The following is a 26,363-nucleotide window of genomic DNA, read 5'->3' as shown; positions in this document are numbered from 1 at the left end:
GCCCTAGGTTATGTTTGGGACATGGTTTAGAGCTTTCAGATTTAATGGTTTCAGTAATTTTAACTCCTGCCTATCAGTATCTATTTGGGAGGAAAGGAAAGTGATTGAAAGTGAGTGACCTGGGCACAATGATAGGAACTGGCTGAAATACTCCTTTAATAGCTCTACCCTGAGTCTTCACTCTTTGTGGTAGTAGTGTTCTTCAGGAGAAAGAACATGGTCTTTGAAGTAGCAAAGAACCAAGTTCAAATTCCACCTCTTCTTGTTAGTGGGTTATGGGCTTGGGACAGTTGTCTCACCTCTCAGTCTGTAAAGTGGAATAATACTTATTTCATTGCGTTGTTATGGGGATTAAATTAAATAACATCTCTGCATTACTTGCAGCTCAACAAATTCTGGTTCACTTTCACACCTCTCTCCATTTATCCCTAAATCTTGCACATACACCTGGTACCCCTATTTGCTAGATGCTATTTTTCTCTGCCCTCAGCCTCTGCATATGTTTCCCCAATGCTCCTAAGAGTTCAAGTCTTGGGCCTTTGTTTATTACTGTGTGTTAGTCCCACAAAAAGACAATAAGAGAATGGATTTTTTATAAGTGTACTTACATGAGCCAAGGTTGTGGTGTCTTTCCAGTCATTTTTGCTTGGTGACAACTTTGGTCTCAGACAAAGGAGTTCTACCTTCCCACCTACTCTTCTGATCCAAAGTTCTTGATTTGAGGCTAGATCATTCAGGGTGGGGTTTGGTTCTAATTAAAAGTGATGGCAAGCTTGTTTATAAAAGGCATTCAGGGATGGGGAATCCATAATCTTTACTATCAGGATATACTTTTTTTCTTCCTGTGTTTTTAGTTTGCAAAATATCAATCCTACAGAAAGTTGCAAAAATAGTATAGTAAACACCCATTTATTTTTCACTAGGATCGACCAGTTGTTAATATTTTGCCACATTTGCTTGCTCTGTCCAATGTATATGTGTATGTGTGTGGGTGCATGTATGTATGAAATATAGTCTATACTTAAGGTTTACTAATTTCCTATTTTGCTTTGGTACTAAAGTGTTTCTCCATGATCCAGGTGCAACCCAGGATTATGCATTGTATTTCTTTGTCATATCTCTTTATTCTCATTTAATCTGTAATGGTTCCTCAGCCTGACATTGATAGTTTTGAACAGCACATGTCCGTTGTTTTATAGAAAGTCCACTTTCTGTAGAAAGTTGTTTTGTAGACTGATCATTTTTATCACCAGTATTAGGTTACACATTTTAGACAGGAATATTATATAAGAACATATTAAAGACAATGAGTGCCATGCATGCAGGGAACATCTCTTTTTCCTCCCCATTGTGTTTGTAACATCAAACCCTAGGCTGACTTTTAATTTTTTTTAATGTTTTTATTTTTTCTTTTTTTTTGAGATAGAGAGACAGAGTGTGAGTGGAGAGGAGAAGAGAGAGAGGGAGACAGAATCTGAGACAGTCTCCAGGCTCTGAGGTGTCAGCTCAGAGACTCACACAGGGCTCAAACACATGTACTATGAGATCATGACCTGAACTGAAGTCAGATGCTTAATCGACTAAGCCCCCTAAGTGCCTTTAGAACTGACATTTAGGAGTTTCTGAATATTTATTCACTGAACAAATAAATGAATGAAATAAGATTTTCACTGCCACTTAGGTCTATTATTTTTCTACTCGAGGAACGGGGAAGAGCAGCCTTCTCCTATATCTTAGTCCCCTTTTTATGATAAATGGGTGAAAGCTTAAGGATAACCCAAGACATATGTAAAGACCCACAGAAAAGGAAAATGAGATGGGCAGTATGTCATGAGGCAACCTGTGGAGTCTCTTTACCCTAGGAGTGGGTGGTGATCATCCTATGTTGTGAGTGGTTGCAACAATTCCCACAGAATTGAAGGGAGGGACTCAGAAAGACTTTTATTACATATATATTATATGTATATGTATAAAATACACATATTTATTACAGCATTATTCATAACAGCTAAAAGGTATATCCATCAGTGCATGGACACATGAACAAGATATGGGATATACACAATGTAGTATCATTCAGCCTTAAAGAGGAAGGCCATTCTGACAACACGGATGAACCCTGAAGACAAGCTGTATGCAAAAGGACAATATTGTGTGATTCCACTATATGAGGTACCTACAGTAGTCAAATTGAGAGAGAGAAAGTAGAATGGTGGTGCCAGGGGCTGTGCGGAGGGAAGAACTGGGAGTTACTGCTTATGGGTGCAGAGTTTCAGCTGAGGAAGATGAACAAGTTCTGGGCATGAATGGTGGTGAGAGTTGCACAACAGTGTGAAGGTGAGGCTCTCTTGGATCACCCATTTTATAATCACAACACCCACTCTGAGCACATCCTAACCTTTTCTTGCTTCCCTCTTCTCTGTCTCACTGATTGCAAATCCAACACAATATATATCCATATTAGTTATTTGTTTATTGTTTGCTTTCATCTACAGGATGTAACCAACTTGTGTGGAGAGATTTCTGTGCTTTTTCTGCTTTATCTACAGTGCTGAATAAATGAGAATCAGTATATTAGTTGAACAGATAAAGGAAAGACCATGATTGGACACAGACTTGAAGAGAAGGCCAAACAGAAGGAGAAATTGGGAAGATTCCATTTTTCATTTGATTTTGGAAACCAATTTCTTCTACCCTTGGGTATGAGACTCAGCCCCAGTGTTCATGGTGGCTTTTGTTCTGTTTGCCTTTCCATATGCCTGTGAACTGTTTCACTCTTGGACATGTTGCTGTACATGTACACGACATTTACCTTTACTTAAAACTCTTGCCCTGAACTCAAAGCTTCTACTCCTGTATTCATGACTGCCACTACCTCAGTTGCAGGGCTGCTTGAGTTAGGACTTGAGAAACTCTGGGGTAGCTCAGCTTTCTAAAAACCTTTATAGTTGAGTGTTTGGGAGTCACTAGTTGGATTGGCTCCAGAGTCTTCATTGTCCAGAAATTTTAAGGACAAAGAGTTTTCATATACTTTGAGGTTAGAAAGGATCTATGCTTGGATACGGAGGATTGATATGATCTGCAGATGTTGTATTTAAATTCACTTCTCTGCCACTTGAGAAGTGAAATAATCATTTAACAGCCTCCTTAGCCTTCCTCTCAAGTCCTTATCAAACTTCTAGCAAAGCAACTGGTAGCCAAACTCTCTTTGATGCAATTCAGTAGGAGCCACTAGGCCAATTTCCTGATTGGCAAGAGTGTTAACACTCCACCAGGGGAACCAGTAGAACTTACTGCCTTGGAAAATTCTTTGAAAAGGAAATGTCCAGAGTGAGGGCAGTGCCACTCTCAGAGACAGAGGAGTAAACACAATGACTTCCAGGACAAAGAGGAGTGGTTGGGGCCGGCTAGGAGAGGAAGGCAGACTGCAATTTAATGGGTGGATTGTTGGACTTGACAGGAGTTGTTCTGGGAGCCTTGAGCTGAACTTTGGTTTTGGAGTTTGGAAGGAGCTCAGAGACTGGAAGAAATACATGGAGGAGTGAGAGGGAAGGGGGAGGTGATGGCATTATGGAATTCATACAAGCTGGCTTCATGTTCCCTGGCCTTTCTCTCCATTTCTTTCACCACCTCCTATGCACCAAGCACCTCCTTTCAGAGAGACTGTTTCTTAATGAAACAGATTCACAGAGTCAAGGCCCTCAATGACTCTGGAAATGTGCTTGAAATACATGATTGTACATGCTCTAGCTCCAGTTTACACCTCTGTTTGACCCTGTGTCTCTCAAAAATGAAAACAAAGTCCCAAACAAACAAACAAACAAAAACAAAACAAATTTCCTCTAGGAATCTCAGGATATAGTAGTCTATCATCTATAAATTCATTTTCTCTGTCCTAAATGCTTCTTATGGTTGTTTTGTACAATTATGAGCAGAATCTTTTCCTGGGTAGTAAGGGTCGGAGGTGGGAGTGTGGAATCCAGAAAGATGAGGTATATAGATCCTGGCCCTGACCTCCAGAAGCTTTTAGATTATAAAGGAATTTAAGTGACACACTCAGGACACCAGCAGACAGAAAGGGAAAATTAGTTTTAGCTGAGCATCAGGGTGGACTGTAAGTACTGATGGGAATTGGAGGGAAGTTGGAGATGGGGACCGGTCAGGATGGATTAGGAAAGGCTTCCTAATCACCAGGGGAAACGTTGTACAATAGGACTGAGAAGACCTAGAGCATCAAGACTGGACAGAAAGGAATGAGGAGGGCATCCCTGGCAGGGCAGGCACTTACTCAGGCCAAAGGCTCATCCCAGGAAGGGTAAGTCAGGATGTGAGGAGCTGAGTCAGGAAGGAGGTGATGGGCCTGAGGGTAGGGAGAGAATTAGGGTGGGGCTCTGACAGCTTGGTCGGAGAGTCTGGACTGAATATAAACTATCGGAGCAATTGTAGATTACCACGTGGAGAAAGGGCAGTCCTGAAAATAGCGTTTGAGGGTGATGTTTCTGTATTGTTGTAAGCTGGAATTGTGGTAGGGTCTCTCAGGATTCCCATTAATGGCTTTGCTTTCTCTTCTATAAGCTTGCTTGTTTATTGTTCTTGTGCCAGCTTGTGTTGGAGTAATGAAATATGATTATTTAATTACCAGATTCTTTGTCCCTTGGGCTGCTTCTCTGGTGTCTGCATACTCTGTCTGTAGCCCACTCTCCCTCATCTTCAGTAAAATTGGAAAGAGCACAAGAACCACCCTGCACACACAGTTGAAGTAAACAGAAATGATCAAACCATTACCCATCTCCGACCCTGCCATTCACATGGTCCTCCTCTGGGATTCCTGCTCAGGGTCCATGAATGGACTTCAGGAGAGTGTAGGGAATTTTTTGAGACGACCAAACTCAGAGGGCTCTGTGACTCAACAAATGTTAAGAACAACTCTTGTGTCTGTTGGGAGGGAGATGGCTGAGGACTGTTCCGCAGAGGGAGAAATGTGGTACAAGCATCCTTAGTGCCCAGTAAGGAGCCTCCAGAGACAGTTGAAGGAGTGAAGGAGAAAGAAATTGGGAAAAGGGAAATGGTTTCAGAAGGAACTGGTAGGAGGAGTGCCCCATCTTCCCTTGTTCTCCACCCTCTTTCTAGCAGGTATTCCTTCTCTGTGTTCTCCATGTCCTGACAATTACAGGATCCAGTTACCCTTCAAGTTAACTCCCACAACATTATCTCATGCAATTCCTTGTTGAAACTGAAGTGCGCAGAGTGGAGTCAACCCCTCCCTCAGCCATGGACTGTTAGCATCATTGCTTCCTGTCAGACCCCTTTGCATGCAATGCATTTTATTTTACCCTTTCATCCTGATCTCTATTCTCATTTCCCCTCCTCACTGGAGGCACCTGCTTTAGTGTATTTAGCAAATGCTGTTCCAATCCATGCTCTATATGTGTATTGGATACATTCATCCATTCTACAAATACACAGTTGTAATGTGGGGAATATAGCCAAGAGCCAAACGGTAAAAATGCCCTGCTCTCATGGAAATTACATCTTTTAGTGTGAGGCAAATAATAGACAATTAAGTACAACACATAGTACCTTGAATAATGACAAGTGCTATGAGGAAAATGAGGGCAGGGGGATAAGGTATGGCTGGGTGGTTAGGAGAAGATTGTAGTTTTATATGTGGTGATTAAGGAAGGCTGTGCTACACGTGTGCTATTTTACCAAATTTAGTGAAGTGGGGAACCAATGGGCTATCTGGTTCGAAGTGGTATGGTCATAGGGACAGCAAGTACAAAGGCCCTGAGGGGTCGGGTCTTGCCTGGTATGTTAAGAGTCCAGAATGGTTAGGAGGCTAGAGAAAAATAAGTGGGAAGAGGGAGAAACTGAGGCTGGGTAGTAGGTGGGTCACTGACAAATACTGTAGGGCTTTGTAGGCCATTGTAAATGCAGACTTTGGCTTCTCCTCTGAATGAAAAGAGAAACCAGTGGAAGGTTTTATCAGAGGAGTGACATACATTTTTAACAGGTATGTGTCTATCCTTGACAAATACACAGCACTTTGTGGGTGTTTTATAAATGTATATAAATGTGATTGTGTTGTATACCTCATCCTCCTTCTACTTTTGCTACTTAACATTGTTACTGAAATCTACCCATGTTGTTATCTTTAATCTACTTTTTTTCTGACTGCTGTGTAATATTTCACTGTGTACATATGGCACAGTTTACCTGTACATACCTCTAGTAACAGAGACTGGCATAGCTCCAAATTCAGAAACAATCCTGTGATGAACTCGCTCATAATGAGCCTCCTTACGGACTCAGGAGAGAGTTTCCTTGTGGTGTATATCTCAGAGAAGGATTGTGGGGAGGGAGGGTGTGTGCACTGTTAATTCCACTAAGACTGTGCTTTAGGATGATGACCCCAGTTATACTCCTACCAACAGTGGTGATATTTTGTATCTTCTCATAAAATTCTTAATGTTGATCCTGTAAGGGAAGTGAAGTGAGGTTCCTGTGGTGGAGGAAACCTGAGGCTTAGAGAGATCAAGCAAATAACCCTGGTTTATATAGTGAAGTGGAAGAGGCAAGGCTCAAATCCAAAATTTCTGACATAATGCCTGTTGCTCTTAGCACTACAGTACCCAGTGCCTCCCCTTCTAGGAATAAGATGAGACATCCATAGGGAAAAATATTTATGATGATGGTGATGGGGGTGATGTTTGAGGCTTACATTTTTTTTTTTTTTTGATGCCTGGACTAACCCAGTAAGCCTAGGACCTCCAAGTGTTTGGCACCATATATGAGGGTGTTTAATTAGGGTACTTATCTTTCAAGGCAAAATATATGGAATAAAGCTGTTTTCATTGTCTCACGAGGGCGAGCTAACAAGCTCGAATTTTAGTGGATGATTTTGGGGCTAGACATTTATAAATACTAACTGATTTTCAAAGTTTGGCAGTTTGGATCAGGTTTCAATAATAAACGTTAGATTATATCAATTATATATTGTTTGCTAGGCACTGTGCTAATTACTCTATAGGCATCATTTCTCTTATGCCTCATAATTGCCCTTGAGGAACTTTTACCCTCATTTGACTGCTATTGAAACCAAAGCAGCAAGAGGGTAACTAATTTGTCCAGAGTAGCTGGTATAAGGTTGAGTTTTGATTTGAACCTGAACCATGTATCAGCAGAGCCTTACTCCTATCTGCTAAACTGTGGTGCTTTCCTGTGAGGAAGCTTTTATAATCTCTTCTCTTTGATATTGAGGACAATTTCTTGCCATTTGAGGTGGTTTTGAGCAGCCATGGGAAGGATAGGGCTAGTGGATAAGAATCTCCAGAATGACTGGATATGAAGTATGAAAATATTTCCCAGTTCTTCATCATCCCTCTCTCTGTCCCCCAAAGTGAGAACCTCTGCCTTAGGATATCCCACCTAGGTTACAGGGCCTGAGCATGATGCCTTCAAAAAAAAATTGACAATTCTTTGTCACCCTGTGTGGCTTATACCAGCCATGAATGATGTGTAGGCAAGGTTCATCAGTTTCCTTTTCCTTCACACTTTCATTTTCCTTGCCTTCTACAAGGAAGGTAATACAATTTATATTTTTACCTAAATCAGGATTATAAATATTGTTTGGCTGCAGAGCATGTATCTCAAAGTCAATTAGCTAGGAATTCTGGATTATGTTCTCTTTCAGTTTTCTATTCTCAGTTTGTGTATTTGTTCAACAAGTATTTATTGAGCATCTAACTAACACTTTGATAGAAGACACAGGCAGATTAGCTGGAATTCTGATACATTAGGATAAATGACACATGGGGAAGCCCGGGTGCTATGAGAACACACAGGAAGATCAGCATAAAGGTCAGGGGAGGCTTCCTGAGGCAGCAACTTCTGAGCTGGGAACTGAAAGAGAAGTGGGGGTTAGCTAAATGCAGGGGACAAGAGGACATTAGAGACAGGTAACAGGGTAAGTGTAGAATTTTGCAGCTGGAGCAGGGAGTGGGCAGGGGATGAGCCTGGAGGAATTAGCACAGGCCAGATGCTGAAGGACGAACTTAGCAGGGAGGGCAGTGGAAACACTGAAGGGTTTGAAGCCTGGATTGGGGGTGAAGGGCACATCAATGACATTCACAGTGTAGAAAGATTCCATGAGTTAAGTATTGACCATCTATGTTGTGTGCTTCTTAGTAAATCATAACCTTGGAACTGGTTGCCACTGGTGGGTGGTTAATAAGGAGTCTAGATGGATTTGTACACAGAAGCTTTGACCCACAACATTAGGATTCCTTTTGATAATTTGTACAGAAGACTGCTCAATTCTGACGTGATCTTTCTGTCTTCAGAACCCTCTGACAACATTTCCTAAAATTCTCTTCAAACCAAAGCCTGAGAAGTGAGGAGAGTGGGGGCTGTATGACTTTGTTTTCTCTGTTCTCCACTACTCATTTCTAGGGCATTGCTGTGAATTGGTCACCAAAGTCTTGCTCCAATTCAGGAGGCAGCCATTTGAATAGCAGCAGTGGGGAGGGGGAAGGAGGAACCACATGTAGGGTTCCTTCATTAAGAAAATATCTTTGGCATATTGAGACCATGGTTTGAGCAAGTGGAAAATAACTATAGTGGAAAATTAATAGGAAGTTACAAGTTAGTGTTTTAATATAAGCTCACAGAGCAGGGCAGGGTCTCAAGGTGGCTAGCAGCTGACATCATAGATGGCCCAGGGTGTTTATAGAGCATAGTGTGACCAGTGAGCAGAGTTCCTGCAGAAGTGAGCTCATCTTCTTTACTGGAACCCAAAGAAGGAGGAGACAGAAGGAATTGTTTTGGTTGTGAGCAACTGAGCTAGGTGACTTACTTCTTTCCTTCCTACCCATCACACTCTCATAATTGTGGATTATAGTAAATTTTGCCTGGTTGCTTTGGGTGAGGTTTACTGAATGTCAGACTTCACAAAATGGCCTTCCTGGCTCTTCTCACTTAGTAATGGGCACTTGGTTGACTTATGCACCTATATCTCCAGTGTTTCCTCACCAGGCAGCCTCGTCCTCTGATTCTTGTAGGTAGTTATGAAGGCCATGCCTCTTTCTCCCTCTTCCTCTCTTCTCACAGCGCCCCCTGTGGGCCTAGATGGGTAAAGGGAAGGGTTGCCATCAGTACAGCTAAATGGATGATGCAGAATGAGGAGAAAGGTGGCCATCTGACCTTGGGAACTGATTTCGGGGCAGAGTTTTAAGACACTGGGACCAATATTTGTATTTTAAACTCAGATGATATTTAAGAAATGCTTCTGTAACTGCCACAAGGCTCTCTAGTCCATGAATTAATGTGTCATAACTTAGGCTCAAGCAACACACAAACACCTCAAGTGTAAATTATTGCACAAGAATTTCATGCCCTTTTGTGTCCTATAGCTTCATTAGTACATGAAGCTATATGAGTTAGATGAACCCGAAGGGGATTTTGTCATGTGGTGTGCAAAAAGGAGAATGTTGGGATATATGTGATGCTTTTCTGAGGGGAAAATAGTGTTGATTTTTTTTTTTAATGATTTTCTTTTATTTCAGTTTCTATGATGCTCGGGCTGCAATGGGTGACATGGGACTTGTGAGCTTTGGTTGTGAGCTTTCTTTAGTTGCTTGAACACCATCTCAGTTCCGTAAATATTTATTGTTTCTTTAGGCATTATGAAGGGCTATCAAATACCAGATGAAATACAAAGCAGCAGCTTTGAAGCCTGAGTAATGGACCTTGGCAGCCCCAACTCAAGTTGGCTAAACTTAGCCTCACTGAACCAGATCCTGGACTCTGCACCCTGGACTTGCTGCAGCTCTCTGATCCTGGAATAGTCTTCAATTCCAGCTAGAATGCTGCGTCAGACATTTCATAGATTTGGTCAAAAACTGGTACGCAGACCTACACTGGAGGAACCAGTGGCTGAGGATGACCGAGAGAGAAGACTGAGCACTCTGGATTTAGTGACCCTGGGTGTGGGCCGCACACTAGGTGTAGGTGTGTATGCCCTGGCTTGTGAGGTGGTCAGCAATCAAGCAGGACCATCCTTTGTGATTTGTGTTTTGATTGCTGGCCTATCTTCAATGTTGGCTGCGCTGTTCTATGTAGAGTTTACTGCCCGGGTTCCCCATTCTGGCTCTGCATATCTCTACAGCCATGTCACTATAGGTGAGCTTTGGGCTTTCATCACTGGCTGGAATCTCATCCTCTCCCTTGCTGCTAATGCAGTCATTTATTTCTATGTATTATTCTTAGCTTTTGAGTCCCTGCGTGTGACACTGCAAGAAATTATCTTAGCGCATGTTTCCCACTACATTAGAGAAGACCATGTAAGCTTCATTTTTATGTTCGTTTTGTGGTTTCTCAAGGATTTCTGGTATGGTTCAACTTCCTCAATTGCCAAAGTGGTTATGTTGGTGAAAATTTTGGTTCTTAGTTTTGTCATCATTGTTGGCTTCGTTAAGGGGGACCTGCACAACTGGAAGCTCACAGAAGAGGACTATGTAAAGGCTGGACTCAATGACACCTCAAGCTTGGGCCCTCTGGGCTCTGGAGGATTTGTGCCTTTTGGCTTCGAGGGGATTCTCCGTGGAGCAGCTACATGTTTCTATGCATTTATAGGTTTTGAGGAAATTGTTACCAGAGTTGAAAAAGTCCAGAACCCCCAACATTCTATCCCCAGGAGCATTGTGATTTCACTGTTAATCCTCTTTGTGCTGTATTTTGGTGTCTCTTTAGCAGTTACACTTATGGTGCCTTACTACCAGCTTCAACCTGGGAGCACCTTGCCTGAGGCATTTTTCCTTATTGGCTGGGCACCTGCGTACTATGTTGTAGCTTTTGGATTTTTCTTTAGTTTTTTTGGAAATACATTCCGATTTATTTACCTCACCTATGACCTGTTATACGATATGGCAGTGGATGGACTCTTGTTCCCTGTCCTTACCAAGATCCTCAGTTGGAAATACTTCTACCGCATGATTTATTTGATCTTTATTATTATTGCAGTAATCATGGCCAGGTTCTTTGGACTCAATGATGTTGTGGACCTCATGTTTATTGGGTCCATGATATCTTACTCCATGGTTGCTATTTGTGTTCTCATCATCAGGTATCAGCCTGAGGTGAAGAAAGGGGGAAGTGAAGCAGAGGTGCAGGAGGAGAATGGACCTGTAGCAGAGAGGCTGACTCTACAACGACTACTTTTTCCAGGCAGCCCCACCCCCACTCCACTCTCTGGCCGGGTTGTCTGTGTTTGCTCTTCACTGCTTGCTCTGCTGCTCACTCTTCTTTGCCTGGTGCTGGCCCAGTGGCCAGTTCTGCTTTCTGGAGACCCAGTGTGGATCTCAGTGGTTGTGCTACTCCTGGTGCTCATCATTGGGATCACTGGGGTCATCTGGAGACAGCCCCAGAGCCCCAGTCCCCTTCACTTTAAGGTCCCTGCTCTGCCTCTCCTCCCAGTACTGAGCATCTTCATGAATGTTTACCTTATGATGCAGGTGTCAGCTGCCACTTGGGCCCGATTTGGTGTCTGGATGCTGATTGGGTTTGCTCTGTACTTCAGCTATGCGATCCAGGAGAGCGTGGCCTCTAACCGTACTTATGCTAGGGCCAAAACTGTAAACTCTGAACTTTGTAGTTCCAGTACCTAATTTTTTTTAAACTTATCTACTTTTCAATTGTGTCTGTGTCTGCTCACTGACTTAAAAATATTATTAAAAATGGGTGCCTTTGTGACTCATTCGGTTAAGCATCCAACTTCAGCTCAGGTCATGATCTCATGGTTTGTGAGTTTGAGCCTGGTATTGGGCTCTATTCTAACAGTCAGAGCCTGGAGCCTGCTTCAGATGCTGTGTCTCCCTCTCTCTCTGTCCCTCCTCACCCACACTCTGTCTCTCTCTCTCTCAAAAATAAATAAACATTACAAAATTCAAAAAATATTTTTTAAAAAACTTGAAAAATGTTTTTGTTTTCTTTAATAAAATATCCAGTAGTGGTGGGGTGCCTCACTGGCTCAGTCAGTAAAGCATGTGATTCTTGAGCTATCGGTGGTGAGTTAGAGCCCCACATTGGGTTTAGAGATTACTTAAAAATATGCAGAAGCAGAATTACTGGATTACATAGTAGGTCTATTTTTAATTTTATGAGGAACCTCCGTACTGCTTTCCATAGTGGCTGCCCAATTTATGTTCCTACCAATAGTGCATGAGCGTTCCTTTTTCCCATTATCTGGCCAACATTTGTTTTTCTTGTATTTTTTATTTAACCATTCTGCCAGATATAAAGTGATATCTTATTGTAGCGTTAATATACGTTTTCCTGATGATTAGTGAGGGGGAGTATCTTTCCCTGTGTCTATTGGCCATCTGTATATCCCGTTATGAAAATGTGTATTAAGGTCATCTGACCATATTTTTAATTGGATTATTTGTTTTTCTGGTGTTGAGTTGTATCAGTTTTTTATGTGTTTTGAGTATTAACCCCTTATTTGATGTATCATTTACAAATATCTTCTCCCATTCAGTAGGTAGCATTTTTGTTTTATTGATGGTTTCCTTTTTAGTGCAAAAACATTTTAGGTACATGAATTAAAAAAGATAGATACACCCCTATGTTTATTGCAGCATTATTTATAAAACGCAGAATATGTGCAAGAAACATGAAATTCAGCCCCTGCCCTTATTGAGCATATCTTCTAATCCAAGGGGTAAAGCATAGCTGTAACACAAAGTGGAAAATGTTTCATAAGTAATATACAAATAAGATGTCTTGGGAAATTGAGTGCAGGATTATCATTTGTGGCTGGCACAGTGATTTCTCTAAAAACAGAGAAGACTTTGTAGAGGAATGGCATTTGAGCTGGCTCTCTCCAAGGACAGATTAGGTTTTTCCCACACTTGGGCATCAGGGAGAGATTATAGGCAGAGAGAACAACACTTGGAAAAGCACAGGAAAATGAAGCCGTGTTCAGAGCACACTGAGCATACAGTGTAGCCTGAACCTTGGCTGTGAGGGGGGGGTGGCAACAGAACATGCACAGGTGGATTGGAGCCAGAGCTTTCCTCTGAGTGCAAAGCACTTTGGCTTTGAACTCACTACCCATGCTGAAAATCCTGAAGTTGGTTCTTCTACCAGGAACTATCTGCATTCTTGAACTTTAAATTTCTGTACTATTGTCTGCTTTGGTCCACCTACTCTGAAAGTGCACAATTGAGACCCAGGTGTCCTTGGTTCTGGTGTTGTTCCACCATGAACTATCAATGTGACCTTGAGCAAACTGCTCAGACCTTTATTGCTCTGCTTATTTATCTGTAACATGAAAGGTCAGGACTGATCATTTCTAAAGTTTCATTTACTTAAAAATTCTAGGACTTCTTCTGATTCTTCTGTCCTTTATTCTCTCCACTAGGTCTCTCTACTGTGTGGGGTCTGATGTACATTGTGCCCACTTTTCACTGAAGCCCATTGTTGGTGCTGTAGAAGTCCAATAAATAATTCCCCCAATTCCCCTTCCTGTGTTTAAAACCAAGTGATAATCAAGACATAGAGACATACTATTAAACAGTCAGCTACAGCCTAATTGGTTTGCTAAGCCCACATCATTAAATTAGACAGACTTACTCCTCACAGGTAGTGCTGAGCACAACCTGCCTCCCACCACAAGAGAGAGTCTGCTTTTATTAGATTTTCTCTTGTATGAGCAAGTTGGAATGCAAGTGTGCTGTGGACAAGTTCGTTCTGGATGAATAAAGAAAACCAACACAAAACTGGAAGGGGCTGAGCTGGGCATCCTCACAGCTGTCTCTTCAACTCACTACTCAAATTCTCAATGAGAGAGGATATGGAGAGAGGCCAGGAATAGTACTGTGTTCAGGATGGCTCAAATTTTAGCTCCTGCCATCTCAATTGGAGGGCTTGTGAAAACTCTGCTCCTAGTGTTTGGAATTCAGTGGGCTTGGGTGTGGCCCAGAACTTGTACTTCTAACAGTTCCCAGGTGATGCTGCTGATGGTGGTCCAGGGACCACACTTTGAAAATCAAAGCTCCACCTGAAGCCTCTCCACATGTAATGATGAAGGGAAAAAAACAAAGTGCCCTTTTTTTTTTCAATATATGAAGTTTATTGTCAAACTGGTTTCCATACAACACCCAGTGCTCATCCCAAAAGGTGCCCTCTTCAATACCAATCACCCACCCTCCCCTCCCTCCCACCCCCCATCAACCCTCAGTTTGTTCTCAGTTTTTAAGAGTCTCTTATGCTTTGGCTCTCTTCCACTCTAACCCCCCACCCCCCTTTTTTTTCCTTCCCCTGCCCCATGGGTTTCTGTTAAGTTTCTCAGGATCCACATAAGAGTGAAACCATATGGTATCTGTCTTTCTCTGTATGGCTTATTTCACTTAGCATAACACTCTCTAGTTCCATCCATGTTGCTACAAAGAGCCGTATCCAAAATCTATAAAGAGCTCACCAAACTCCACACCTGAAAAACAAATAATCCAGTGAAGAAATGGGCATAAAACATGAATCGACACTTCTCTAAAGAAGACATCCAGATGGCCAACAGGCACATGAAAAGATGCTCAACATCGCTCCTCATCAGGGAAATACAAGTCAAAACCACACTCAGGTATCACCTCACGCCAGTCAGAGTGGCCAAAATAAACAATCAGGAGACTAGAGATGCTGGAGAAGATGTGGAGAAACGGGAACCCTCTTGCACTGTTGGTGGCAATGCAAATTGGTGCAGCCACTCTGGAAAACAGTGTGGAGGTTCCTCAAAAAATTAAAAATAGACCTACCCTATGACCCAGCAATAGCACTGCTAGGAATTTACCCAAGGGATACAGGAGTACTGATGCATAGGGGCACTTGTACCCCAATGTTTATAGCAGCACTCTCAACAATAACCAAATTACGGAAAGAGCCTAAATGTCCATCAACTGATGAATGGGTAAAGAAATTGTGGTTTATATACACAATGGAGTACTACGTGGCAATGACAAAGTGCCCTTTACATGGGAAATAGGTTCAAGAATTCCTTACACTTACATTAATAAGTTATAAAGGCTTAGGGCCCAAAGCCAATGCCAGAAAGTGAAAGCGCCCAAGGCTAGCCATTAAGTAGAACAAAACATAGAGTGGAAAGCCACGCTTCCACAGGACAAAAGCATCTGAGAACAGTTAGAAGCGAAAATCCACTTTAACAGGATGAAAGCGTCCAAGAACAGCTAATGGCACACAGGTTGTAATTGAATCTTGTGTAACTTATCATTCTCAGAATAGCATACTCCATTTATCTTAGTCCTTATAAAAGTCAGATAACCAGATGCAGTGCTTGCAGGAAATGGCCATCTGCGTGGCTCTGAGATGTTATGACCCTCACCTCTAACACTGCATGCCTTGGAGACCTTTTATCTTTCACACCCAAGTTAATGATGACTGTTTTATTGTTTCTTTCTGCATGCCCATCATGTATTTAAGTTTTCAAGATCCTAATAAACATGGAGAAAGGACCATTATTCAGGGCTCTTGTCTCCCCATAGACATTAACTTCTCTCATTTTCATTTCTGTGTCTGCTCTCTTGCCGGACAAGAGAGAACTCCAGATTCCTGATCTGCGACAACCTTCATATTTTAAACATTTAGATTAAAATAGCATCATTAATACTTTCACAGTGTGGAAATCATAGTGATTAATCTTGCAATGTATGTGTATATGAAATCACTACAAAGTACACTTTAAATATATTACAGTTTTATATGTCAGTTATACCTCAATAAAGCTGAAACAAAAAAATAATATACCACAGTTATCTGTGATTATTTATTTATTTTATTCCCTGATTGCAGATCATAGGTTGTGAGTGTATCTTATTCACTCCTCCTGACCATCCAGCTGGGGGCCAGGAACAGAATGAGTATATAATAAACTCATGTTAAATTGAATTGAGCCTTACACATTTCTTTGGTACTGAAATTTCTCCTAACCTTTCAGGCTATATGATGAGGGATGTGTTGTTTCACATTTGAAGGGAAATAATGGAACAGGTTTGTATTGTGTATTGTGCTCTGGAGCAAGATTCCTGAATCAGGAAGGGATGAGATATGACTCTTGTGTCAGCTGGAGGATAGACAGACAGAAGGATGTGGGCAGATAGACTCTTCATAGGAGACAGTTGTGTCAATTACTCTGGTCATCAAGATCCTTGCACTTTGAATTGTGGTCCATGGGTCAGCAGCATGGCTGTCACCTGGGAGCTTGTTAGAAATGAGAATCTCAGCCACACCCCGACCTACTGAATCAGAATCTACATTTTTAACAGGCTCCCAAGTGATCTATATGCTGTTTCCACTTTGAGAAGTACTGGCCTTAGATGATGGATGATAGACGTCTGGCCTCAAATGAGCACTAAGGAAGGTCTGAAAACTTTGGTATTTGGAACACAAGAGAATGGGCCTAGGCTTGGAAATTGAATTTTGGGAAGAGAGGGAAGTGTAGACCCTGGCTGCCCTCCTGTCCCCAGGACTCCCACATTAGTCACTGTGGTAGGATTTGTCACTCTGCCCACATAGGGAAAATGTGGGAGGGAAAATGCCTGATGTGCCCTCTCTGGAGTCTGCCTGGTCCTCAGGGGCTCCCCTGGGGCAAGAATCGTGTGGGTCAGGGGTGCTGCCAATTCTGTTTCCCCTACTTCATGTGATGGCCTGAAAGGGACTGTGGAGGTCATATTAGTCACACTGAGCCTCAGGGTTGTACTTTCTCTTGATCAAATGAGTGATAACTTGATGATGCTAATTGAGGAGGTTATGGAGGTTGGGGATATTGAAATTGGAGTTCTTAACTTTCTGTCCTGGAAATTAGGATATTTTCATCCTTCAAAAACTTTACGGAGAGACAAGATGACTGCATGAGATGACTAAATCAATTCTTTTTGAGGACTCTTGAAGTTTTTAAATGGTTAATAACAAAATGTATGAGACCTATAATTACAGAGACCTGGACTGATTGGCAATGCATCAGTGTTACCAGGCAGGCATTTGAGAATTTTCTTCAGCCTTTGAGGGTTTGTGTACCTCATCCCCAACCAGAATGAGTGTAAAGAGAGGCCAATATTGAAGGAAGACAGATTGAGATAGAAGATAAGGAAGAATTTCTGAGATTGGACAGTGACCAGGAGAGATGAGAGGGAGCAAACTCCTCAGCCATGCACGTGGCTGTCTCACTTGGGTTTGGAATGCCTCGGATGGGCCCCTGTCCAGAAAAAGGGTACTGTACAAAATGAACTCTCAAAATCTATTTCATCTCAAGAATTCTCCAGTCAACTCCTGAAATAAAAGGCTGGGGTGGACGTTTTGTATGTATAAGGCAGTGAGGTATGTGGATGATGAATGGCAGAAGGAAAAACCAATTTTAGAGCATTGAAATCTGTTGCAAATTTTAAAACAGGGCTTGGATTTAGGAGAATAAGTTGCATGTTAGGGTCAAGTAAGAGTTTTAGGTTTTCATGTCCTTCCCATCTGTATGTATTTATCTCATCTCACTGATGAGATTTAAAAATCTCCTAAGGGAAAAGAACATTTCTTTTATGTATGACTTTTATATCTGCAATACCCCCAAAGTGATGACAAAAGTAATAACTCCCATTGGCTGAGTGGTATGCCCTGTACTTTGACCCAAATATTTTACATAATCACCTCTTTCATACAAGAATTGTATGAGGTGAACATTGTTATGCTTTTACAAAAGTTGAGACTAATGTTCAGAGAGGTTAAATAATTTGTGCAAAGTGGGTGTGAAGCTAGGATTAGTGCTGAGTTTGAGCAAAGCTCACGCAGCTCAGCCCTGAGCTATACTCTCTGTGGGGTAGTGGCTCAAAAAGGGGTAGATAATCACTGACACTTGATGGCATAGAGGTAATTGAAGGGCAGTGGATAATTCCAAATAGTGAGTCATGAGAAAACAATTTCTCTTTGTTTGTGGAGTGTAGTTGGAGAAACACTTGGTGACACGTGCAAGCTTCTACTCAGACATTCTTTCATTCACCTTCACTGTGCCACACCCTACAGTCAGGAGATTGGAAAGGGCCTGAGGCTGGGTACATATATTCATAAAGCACCTCACTGAAAGTCATGTATGTGCCTAGTATTTAGAACTATGTGTTTAAATTTGAGTGAAAATATGCAGCAATATTGGGGTATGCTTTCTAGGTAGGTTTACCAACAAGCATATTTGTTAGACTCTCTGATTATGGGGTGTGTGTGTTGTGTGTATACACAAATCCTGAAGGAGTTCAGCCAGTTATGAGGAATTAGCTGCCTTCCACTCCCAGCCATGTAGGTGTGTCTGTATCAAAAATTGACATTTATTTTTCATCACCTCTCAAGGGAACCTCAGTGAGTTTTCTTTCTGGTAAGATTATGGCTAAGATGCTGGGCTGCTTGGAGCCCTAGAAATCTGCTACAATCAGAAGAAGTTTGCAGCCACAACACAATACCCTCCTGTCTTTTACTTTAGCCTAATACACAGCTGCCCTTGCATGCACACTACTCATGGAACCACCTCCTCTCTCCTAGAACCCCTCATGGAAGGTACTAAGAGAAAACATTTTATTTACTTCTTTGCTTGCAAGTAGGACTCTCTATTTGAGCCATCCCACAAAGAGGAGAAATGAAAGTTTTACCAATGAAGGAACCTAGAATTGAGATTGTGAGAATCAAGTAATTTGTGAAACTAACTTCATATAAAGCAATGGGCATTTATGGAAGCAAGGATAGTGAGAGAAGTTGACTCTCTCTTTACTTCTTTAGAAAACCTGAAGCAAAGTTCCTGGAAGCAGGCAGGGTATGACCAGCAAGTGGTTTGAAGGCAGACAGAGCACAGGAACCTCCTCCCCCACCTTTCAATGCCAGTATTTGGGAGACTTTTATGAGGGATTTTATGACAAACTTTACTTCACATCTGGCATTTCACAGCCTCTCTTTTCCAGAGAAGAAGGGAATGTAGATAATTATTGACATATAGTATCAGAATATGAAGGAAAATGGACTCTGGAGATGGAAGAGGAGATTTTCTCCCTTTCCCCAGGAAGGCAAATTATCTAACTTATTTGTGCAGTGTCTGCTTTTCTGTGCTTTGTGCTCTTCTCAGTAATGAGAGTAAGAAATCCTTTCATTGTTTATAAAGAACCCAGTGGGGGGAGACAGGAGATAAGAGACATATAGATGGAAGCATAATGGTTACATATGTTTACCATATATTCTTTATATCTATGGTGAAAATGTCCCATTTGAACCGTATACCTCTTCAATAAGATCAGGTGTAGGAGAAGTGGGGATAAAAAAGCTAAGCTGGGACCCAGGACCTGGCTCTGGTCTTCTGTATTTAAGGCCTCCAATTTCTGCAATTTTGCCTGGAATTTCACTGGTCCTTTCAGTTAGTTCACTCTCCAGTGATGAAGAGAAGTTCAATATCAATTGATGCCCAAAGTCAAGAAATCCTTGCCAGTAGCTGTGTCTTTTCCTTGGAATGCTACCTCTCAATCTCTGACTACTGAAGTCCTACACAGTCATCATGGTCCAATTTAAATGTTACCTCCTGTCACTGCCTTTCTGGATAATCCACCTCAGAAGTAATTTATTTCCTCTGACCCTATCATTTGTGTCAGTGTTACCATAGCTGTCTTTTTTTTTCTTTCCTTTTTTTCTTTTTTAGTTTACAAGAGTCAATTTATTAAAAGAATAAAGTCATTATTTAAGATAAAAATCAAAATATTACATAAACATGTCATATTACTAAGAGTAACAGTATTTCTTTAAAGAGAACATTGAATAACCAACATTTACTTTATTGTAACAAATCTTTTAACAACTTCAAGTTTAGTCACCTGTTATTTCTAACATTCGTCTTTCCCGTGACAACAATATATCACTATTTTTTGGTTAAAATCTAGATGTTCAGTTTTAGGTGAATGCAAGTGCTACACTTTGTCACTTTACAGTACTCAAATGCAACCTGTAAGTTAGGAATACACTTTCAATTCATAACACATGAACAGTGATCAAAATCTGAGAAATTCTCCAAACTCTGATATTATCATTAACATTTGTTGCCCTGACATCTTAGTGAGTTCTTTAAAGGTTGCAAACGTTGTCATTAGGCAATTATAGGGTGAGGGTGGGACAAGTTTGTCCCAGACAAGGGCACTGCGGACAGGAGATCATGGGTTACAGAAATCGAAAAGCTTCTGAGGCCTAGTAGGTGCTAAATTGGTGGAATCCACATCTCTTACGAAATGTCTCCACTCCAGCAGAGTGATGGGGCAGGGATCTACAGGGACAAAGAAAACAGGGCTTAGAAGAAACAGGCGAAGAGGAAAACAGCACTTGGGCTGCCCCTTTTGGGGTCCAGGCATTAGATCAGAAGCCGCTGGGCTAGGGGTTGGAGGCTGGCGGGGTGCTGAGCTCGTGGGGCCAGGCGGGACCCTGAGAAGCATGGGGCCACCACATCCGCTCACCTAGACAGGCCCAGCACGTCCCCAGCGACAGCAGCTCAAGGGGTCTGGGTCAGCTCAAGTGCCACCCTCCACCGCCCTGGTCCGCCTGTGTCTTACAGGCCCCTGCGCCACTTCTCCTCCTACCCACGGACTCCCTTGGGTCCCAACTTCTTCTGCTCTTCACCTCAGAAGGAGATGTCTAGAATCCTGGGAGGAAGATAACCCCAGGTGGTTTCTTAGCTGAGGAAATCAGCAGTGGGCATCCCCTGGAGAACTCTGCCCCCAGAGTCTCCTGTGGTGCCAACTCCCATGGCTGACTCTCCACAAACTGTCTTCATTGGTGCTTCCCCTGTGACTTCTCTTCCTCCCTCACTAGCCTGTGGGCTTCTGGAGGGCAGAGACTGTGCCTGAACATACTGATATTCTCTCCACAGTGCTTAACACAGAGCTAAAGACTTGTTCAACAACTCTCACGTGTGGATACAGTTGTAGGACAGAGGCCAGGGGTAGAGAGGTAGAGGTAGGGGCATTATGAATATTGATCGAGGTTATTGTTAATAGAGACCTACACCATACTTTCAGGTAAAGATCATATTAGCAGGAATAATTTATCCCACGAGTAGATTTATTCTCATATAATATGTTTACTCATCATTCATTCTTTCTCTTGTTCATATATAGAGATTTTCCTAGTGGGAAAGCAAATGTTCACATAGTTACAGAGGGTGATAAACATCCCAAGGATATGAACAAGAACTTGGGATAAAGAATAACAGAATTTTCTTTAGATAGGGAGGTTAGGAAAGGCGTTTATGGTCACTGTCATATATTTATCCTACTATAATTATTAGTTAACTCAATTTCTAATCTGAAGAGCAAGAAAGATAAAATCATTAACAGTATGAGAATAACAGCCTTCCCACCAGGGGGCGTGTTAGCCAATCCAACCTTAGGAATGGCTCTTTCTCTGGTGGAACTTCCCAACCTCCCCCCTTGCTTTGACAAGAGGAAAGTCAGGGCCCTCCCCTTGCCTCAGGATGGACCCTGCCCCCTCTTCTGTAGCCTAGGAGTTGGGGGAAAAAAAAAACAGGTGTTAAGAGTTTTGAGATTGCTAGAGACTTGGAGGCAGATCAGTGTAGTGGCCTGTGAGTAATGCCCTAGGAGGTGAGAAGCTGAGGCAGAGATGGAGACAAAAGTACTCAGAGAGAGAGAGGGAAACTGCTGTCACAGAGATTCCCCTTTCACCTCCCACCTCAGTCTCAGTGGGTTCTGGGCTCTGTACACTTGGGGAGCTGGTCAGGGCTTTTAGGCTTTAGGGGAGGGGGTAGATATCCCATGAGGGACTTTAGAGACCATTGTCCCAGCAGCCTCAGCTAGCTCTTTCATTACCAGGTTCTTTGACTACTTTCCTGCTGCTCACACGCCAGCACAAGTTGGTATCATTAGTTTTGGTCTCTTGCAGGGCAGGGGGCACATTAGGAAAGGCTTGGGAGTGGGTACGAAGAATCTGAGACTGGTTCCCTGGAGCTTTTATACCCATTAACCCTTTCTTGTCCCTGCTTCCTGTTGGGATAACATGTTTTGGTTGCTACATCAAGAGGAATGGTTCCAGTTCACATGAACGGCCTGACCTCCTTGGTCCTGCTGAGGAACACCACAGGCTGTTAAGAAGTTCTTACTGAGGTTACCATAAGTTCCTCAAATTCAAGTTGTTGCCTTAACCTCTCTTCAGCCTTCCCCCACCGATTGGGACCAGCTTCTCTGCCAGTTGTATCTTGCACAAGAGTAAAGGCTGTACTTCTTTAAAAAAAATTTAATATTTATTTATTTTTGAGAGACAGAGCATGAGTGGGGGAGAGGCAGAGAGAGAGGGAGACACAGAATCTGAAGCAGGCTTCAGGCTCTGAGCTGTCAGCACAGAGCGCCATGCAGGGCTTTAACTCATGGACTGTGAGATCATGATCTGAGCTGAAGTTGGACACTTAAACAACTGAGCCACCCAGGAGTCCCAAGGCTGTACTTCTTCAAGAGGAACCTACCTCTCTGCTCCATAGTGCGTAGAGGACTTACATTGCTTTGTTTTAAAGAGATGCCTGTTCAGAGAGGAATAACTATACTTCCTTCTAGCTGCTCAGGGCACACACAAGACACACTCCTGATCCTCAGAAAGGACAGGCAATTTGGAGTAGTGGTACCTACAGAGTGCTTGAAGTCAAACAATCAAGTTCTCGTCCAAGCAGGTCCACTTGCTGTGCCTGAAGCAGGACTTATATCTTCTAACATCTGCACTAAGGCCGGCACCTGAGATGAGATGAAGTGGTTTTAGATCTGGCAAGGGACTTCAAACTATGGGTACAGGGAAGTGAGGTGGAAAGAATGAACACTGCTTGGAGAAGGAAGAGGAAGAGTGGGGCCAGAACACACATGGAGGCAGGGGAATGAGACAGTTGACTCCTGAACCCAGGGAGCTCAGATTTGTATCCAGGGCAGAGTTCATAATCTGTACACTGTACTCATGCTCTAGTTCCAAGCTGAAGGTCCTTTCTGGAGTCTCTCCCTCAATGGCAGCAGCCTTACTATCTCCCTTCTGTGGGAGACAGGATAGGGCATTAGGCTCAGGATAGGTCAGAGCAGATTCTGGTGGGAGAGCTGACATTAATGTGGGTGAATATGGACAGATTTTCCCAAGAGCTTTGTTCAAAAGTAGGAGGATTAGGGGATGGAAGACAGAGGAAGGAAGAAGGTCCAAGTATCCTCTCCGTGTTCACTGGATTAGGGGATGAGAGAGAAGGGGAGGCTTCAGTCAGATTCATGTCTCCATTAACTGTTTTGGTTTCCTACTTTATCCCTTTCAACCACAATCTAAGTGACTGAAAATAGAGGGTATATTGTTAATAACTTCCCTGGTCCTCCATTCCACATCATGTAAGTTTATCCTGTCACATGTCCCTGGAGCAGATACTCCTGTGACCCATCTCCTTCAGGGGAAGGCCTTTCAGTCCCAAGTCCCTCCCAGAACAGGCTCTACAACAGCAAAGCAGAATGTGTACTGGGGATTTCTCTTCATGCCTTAACTCATGTTGTTTTTCTACAGCAAAGCTGTCTGCCTACCTCCCCATTCCTCTCCTTTCTTCCTCTTTTCCCTCTTCACCACTCCTGTTTCTTTCTATAACCACCTGCTGGGGTTGGGGATTATGTTCTCTACATTTCACTCCCTCTACTCTTGTTTCTTCTGTCTTTTGATTCTCCTCTTAAAATCTCCCCCCCGTCCCCCATCCTTGTCACTCCTCTCCTATCCCTGCTTGGTCAGTTCTTCCTGCCTTCTTCTGGGTCATTTCACTTCTCTTTTTCCTCTCAACCTTCTTTATCTATGACTCCAACTTTGAAGAGATGGGGAGATGAGTTTTATGGACAGCATCTGTGAGGGAGTGGGCTTTGGACACAGCAAGAGGCATGGTGGTCAGACATCCAGAGTAACCTGATAGGCACTGACAATGTGGCCTAAATGTCTTCTAACCCATCCTGTCTCTTAGATGGGACTGAGGTGCAAGTGACAGAGAGTAAAATAAAACTGGTTAGATTATGTGGTCAATAAGTCCTCTTTGCCTAAAGTCTAGGCTTAACAATATCCAAATATAAGGGGCACCTGGGTGGTTCAATCACTTAAAGATCTGACTTCAGCTAAGATCATGATCTCACAGTTTGTGAGTTTGAGCCCCACATTGGGTTCTGTGCTGACAGCTCAGAGACTGGAGCCTGCTTCAGATTTTGTGTCTCCTTCTCTCTCTGCTCTTCCCCTGCTCATGCTATGTCTCTCTCTGTCTCTCAAAAACAAACAAATGTTAAAAAAAAAAAAACAACTTAAAAAAACCCAAAAATAAATTTGAGGAGTCACTGGCAAGTGCAAGTGGGGATATGGGCATCCCCAGGTGCATCCTGTCTCTAGTCATAAGGAAAGTGGGGCCACACACTACTTCCTCAAGTTCACAGGTAACCCCATGAAATGGGGTAAGTTCCTGCTTTTAAGGCTCAATTTTGTATCCCAGCCACAGAGAACTGGTCAAGGTGATAGCTGAATCACACAATTGTCAGGGAGTGCATGCTATTGTTCAATTGTTCAAGTAATCGTATGCCCATGGGGTCCTGTTATTATCCCCACAGAGTAATAAGCATGAAGTTGGCTATAGATGGGATAAATTATATACTGTGATGAATTCCCTGACATTTACAAGTTGCCTTGCTTAGACAAACAACAAATATTCAAAGACTAATCAGAACTAGAATTCCACATTTATAAAGGTGTGTTACTGAAACATGAATTTTCTCTCTAAAATCACCCTCATTTCCAAAGAGAGTCAAATAGGGACTAAATCCTTGGAAAAGGAAGTCCAATTTTAACAAAGGTGACCTAATTATTTACATAAGCTCAGCAAGAATAGTGATTGATCTTATAGATTGTTTTAAACTTGCTTTGCTGGAACTTTTCATAAGGACTCTCTTGATGGCACTTTCAATAGTCTCTCGAGGCCAGAGGCCAAGCCGAATAAATACCTGCCATCAATTTTGCCAGTGATACTTGTAGATTTGGGTAAATTTCTCTTCTGAAAATCCTCCAAATTTATCCTGAGGTATACTGCACCTGCCAGGAAGTGATATTGTTTAATCACCTGGTAAGGCTGCTGGGAACTCAGTAAGCAGGTTATCAGGCCAACATTTCCAAGAGGCTTTATTGCCTCCATAAAGTCAACCTTAGTTCCTTAAAGCTGTCTGGTCATATGTGAGTCGATGCATGACTGTCTTAAACATGACATTCTAGTCAAAGTCTTGGTAGAGTAACCAATGTTTTCACTGGTGTCCTGTTATAAGGAGAATACCTCATTGAACTTGTGCAAAAAAAGCACTTGCCTTGAAACAAAGAATACTCACAAAGAGTCTCAGTAACCAATGCTTTAGTGTTCTATCTTATTTGGAAAAGACTTAGATATCCAGTGAAATCCACCTAAGGTTTTATATAACTTAGCACAACTTTGGAAATTTCAAATTACTAAAGATTTTGAAAGCTATACACCTTTTTATTTATTCATCCAACTTACTCTTAACAATTACTCATGAAAACTTTATGAGTTTAATTAATCATCATTTAATTCACTTTTTGCTGACAAATGGCAATGGAGAGAACATGAGCTCCTTTGACCTCTACTAAAACTTGGTAGAATAAAAGTTTTATATATAATGCTAATACCTCTAAAAATCTTTCTTAAATTTTAATGAAACCAATGAATTTGAATTTACATTGGGGTGCTTCTTGCTCCATGATAGTGAGGGGAGGGGAAGCAGGAGCCTTTGGCACCCCTGGCAGGGAGGATGGCATAGGATCCCATTATGTAAGTCCTGCCAATGCGGGAGCAGAAACAGGAGTTTTCAGAAAGGCCAGAGGCAGATCTAAAGTTTGGACTAACATTCCTTTCTTCTTTTGGTCTTCTGTCTCCCTCCTAAATAAAAACAAGGAAGTCCCTCCGCACCATTTATTCAAAATATTTCCTGTTGGACGGATGAACTACTTTCTTTGGGAACAGGAGTATTCCTGTTTTCTTCCTGGGCAAAAGTTGAGAAGCAACACAGAAACAGAACTATCACTCTATGAATCCCAGAGTACCTCTGATGGCATTCTTTTCCCCCCAAAGGTGGTGCATCATGGACTGAACCAAATGGCTTCCTAGTTTCTGGTTCCTCCCCCAAAGTCAGAGTTCCACTGACTGAACAAAAGGTCTCCCTAGACAAACTTAAAGCCACACCTAAACTCCCTATTTGGAGACAACTCAATGGGAGGAAGAGATCCAAGAGACCCATTTCATGGCG

At 42.3% G+C, this 26,363-nt stretch overlaps 2 protein-coding genes across 5 annotated transcripts in view; both read left to right on the top strand.

Annotated features, from left to right (window-relative positions):
• LOC125920139 (cationic amino acid transporter 3-like) overlaps positions 1 to 26,363 on the top strand; it is a 357,875-nt gene that overhangs the window by 90,656 nt on the left and 240,856 nt on the right. The gene's annotated exons all lie outside the window — the stretch shown is intronic.
• The window catches only part of LOC125920135 (cationic amino acid transporter 3-like), a 92,701-nt gene continuing 76,201 nt past the window's right edge, over positions 9,864 to 26,363 (top strand). The window contains exon 1 of one of the 2 annotated variants that reach the window (XM_049627134.1): positions 9,864 to 13,420. In XM_049627134.1, coding sequence (XP_049483091.1) covers positions 9,864 to 11,663 — 1,800 coding nt within the window. In that variant the 3' untranslated portion in view covers positions 11,664 to 13,420. Of the gene's footprint in view, positions 14,007 to 26,363 lie in introns of both variants that reach the window. The other variant, XM_049627133.1, reaches the window with a different exon arrangement.

The sequence above is a fragment of the Panthera uncia genome, chromosome B4, assembly GCF_023721935.1.
Source record: "Panthera uncia isolate 11264 chromosome B4, Puncia_PCG_1.0, whole genome shotgun sequence".
In the NCBI taxonomy this organism is placed as follows: Eukaryota; Metazoa; Chordata; class Mammalia; order Carnivora; family Felidae; genus Panthera; species Panthera uncia.
This window is presented reverse-complemented; position numbering and strand designations above follow the sequence as displayed.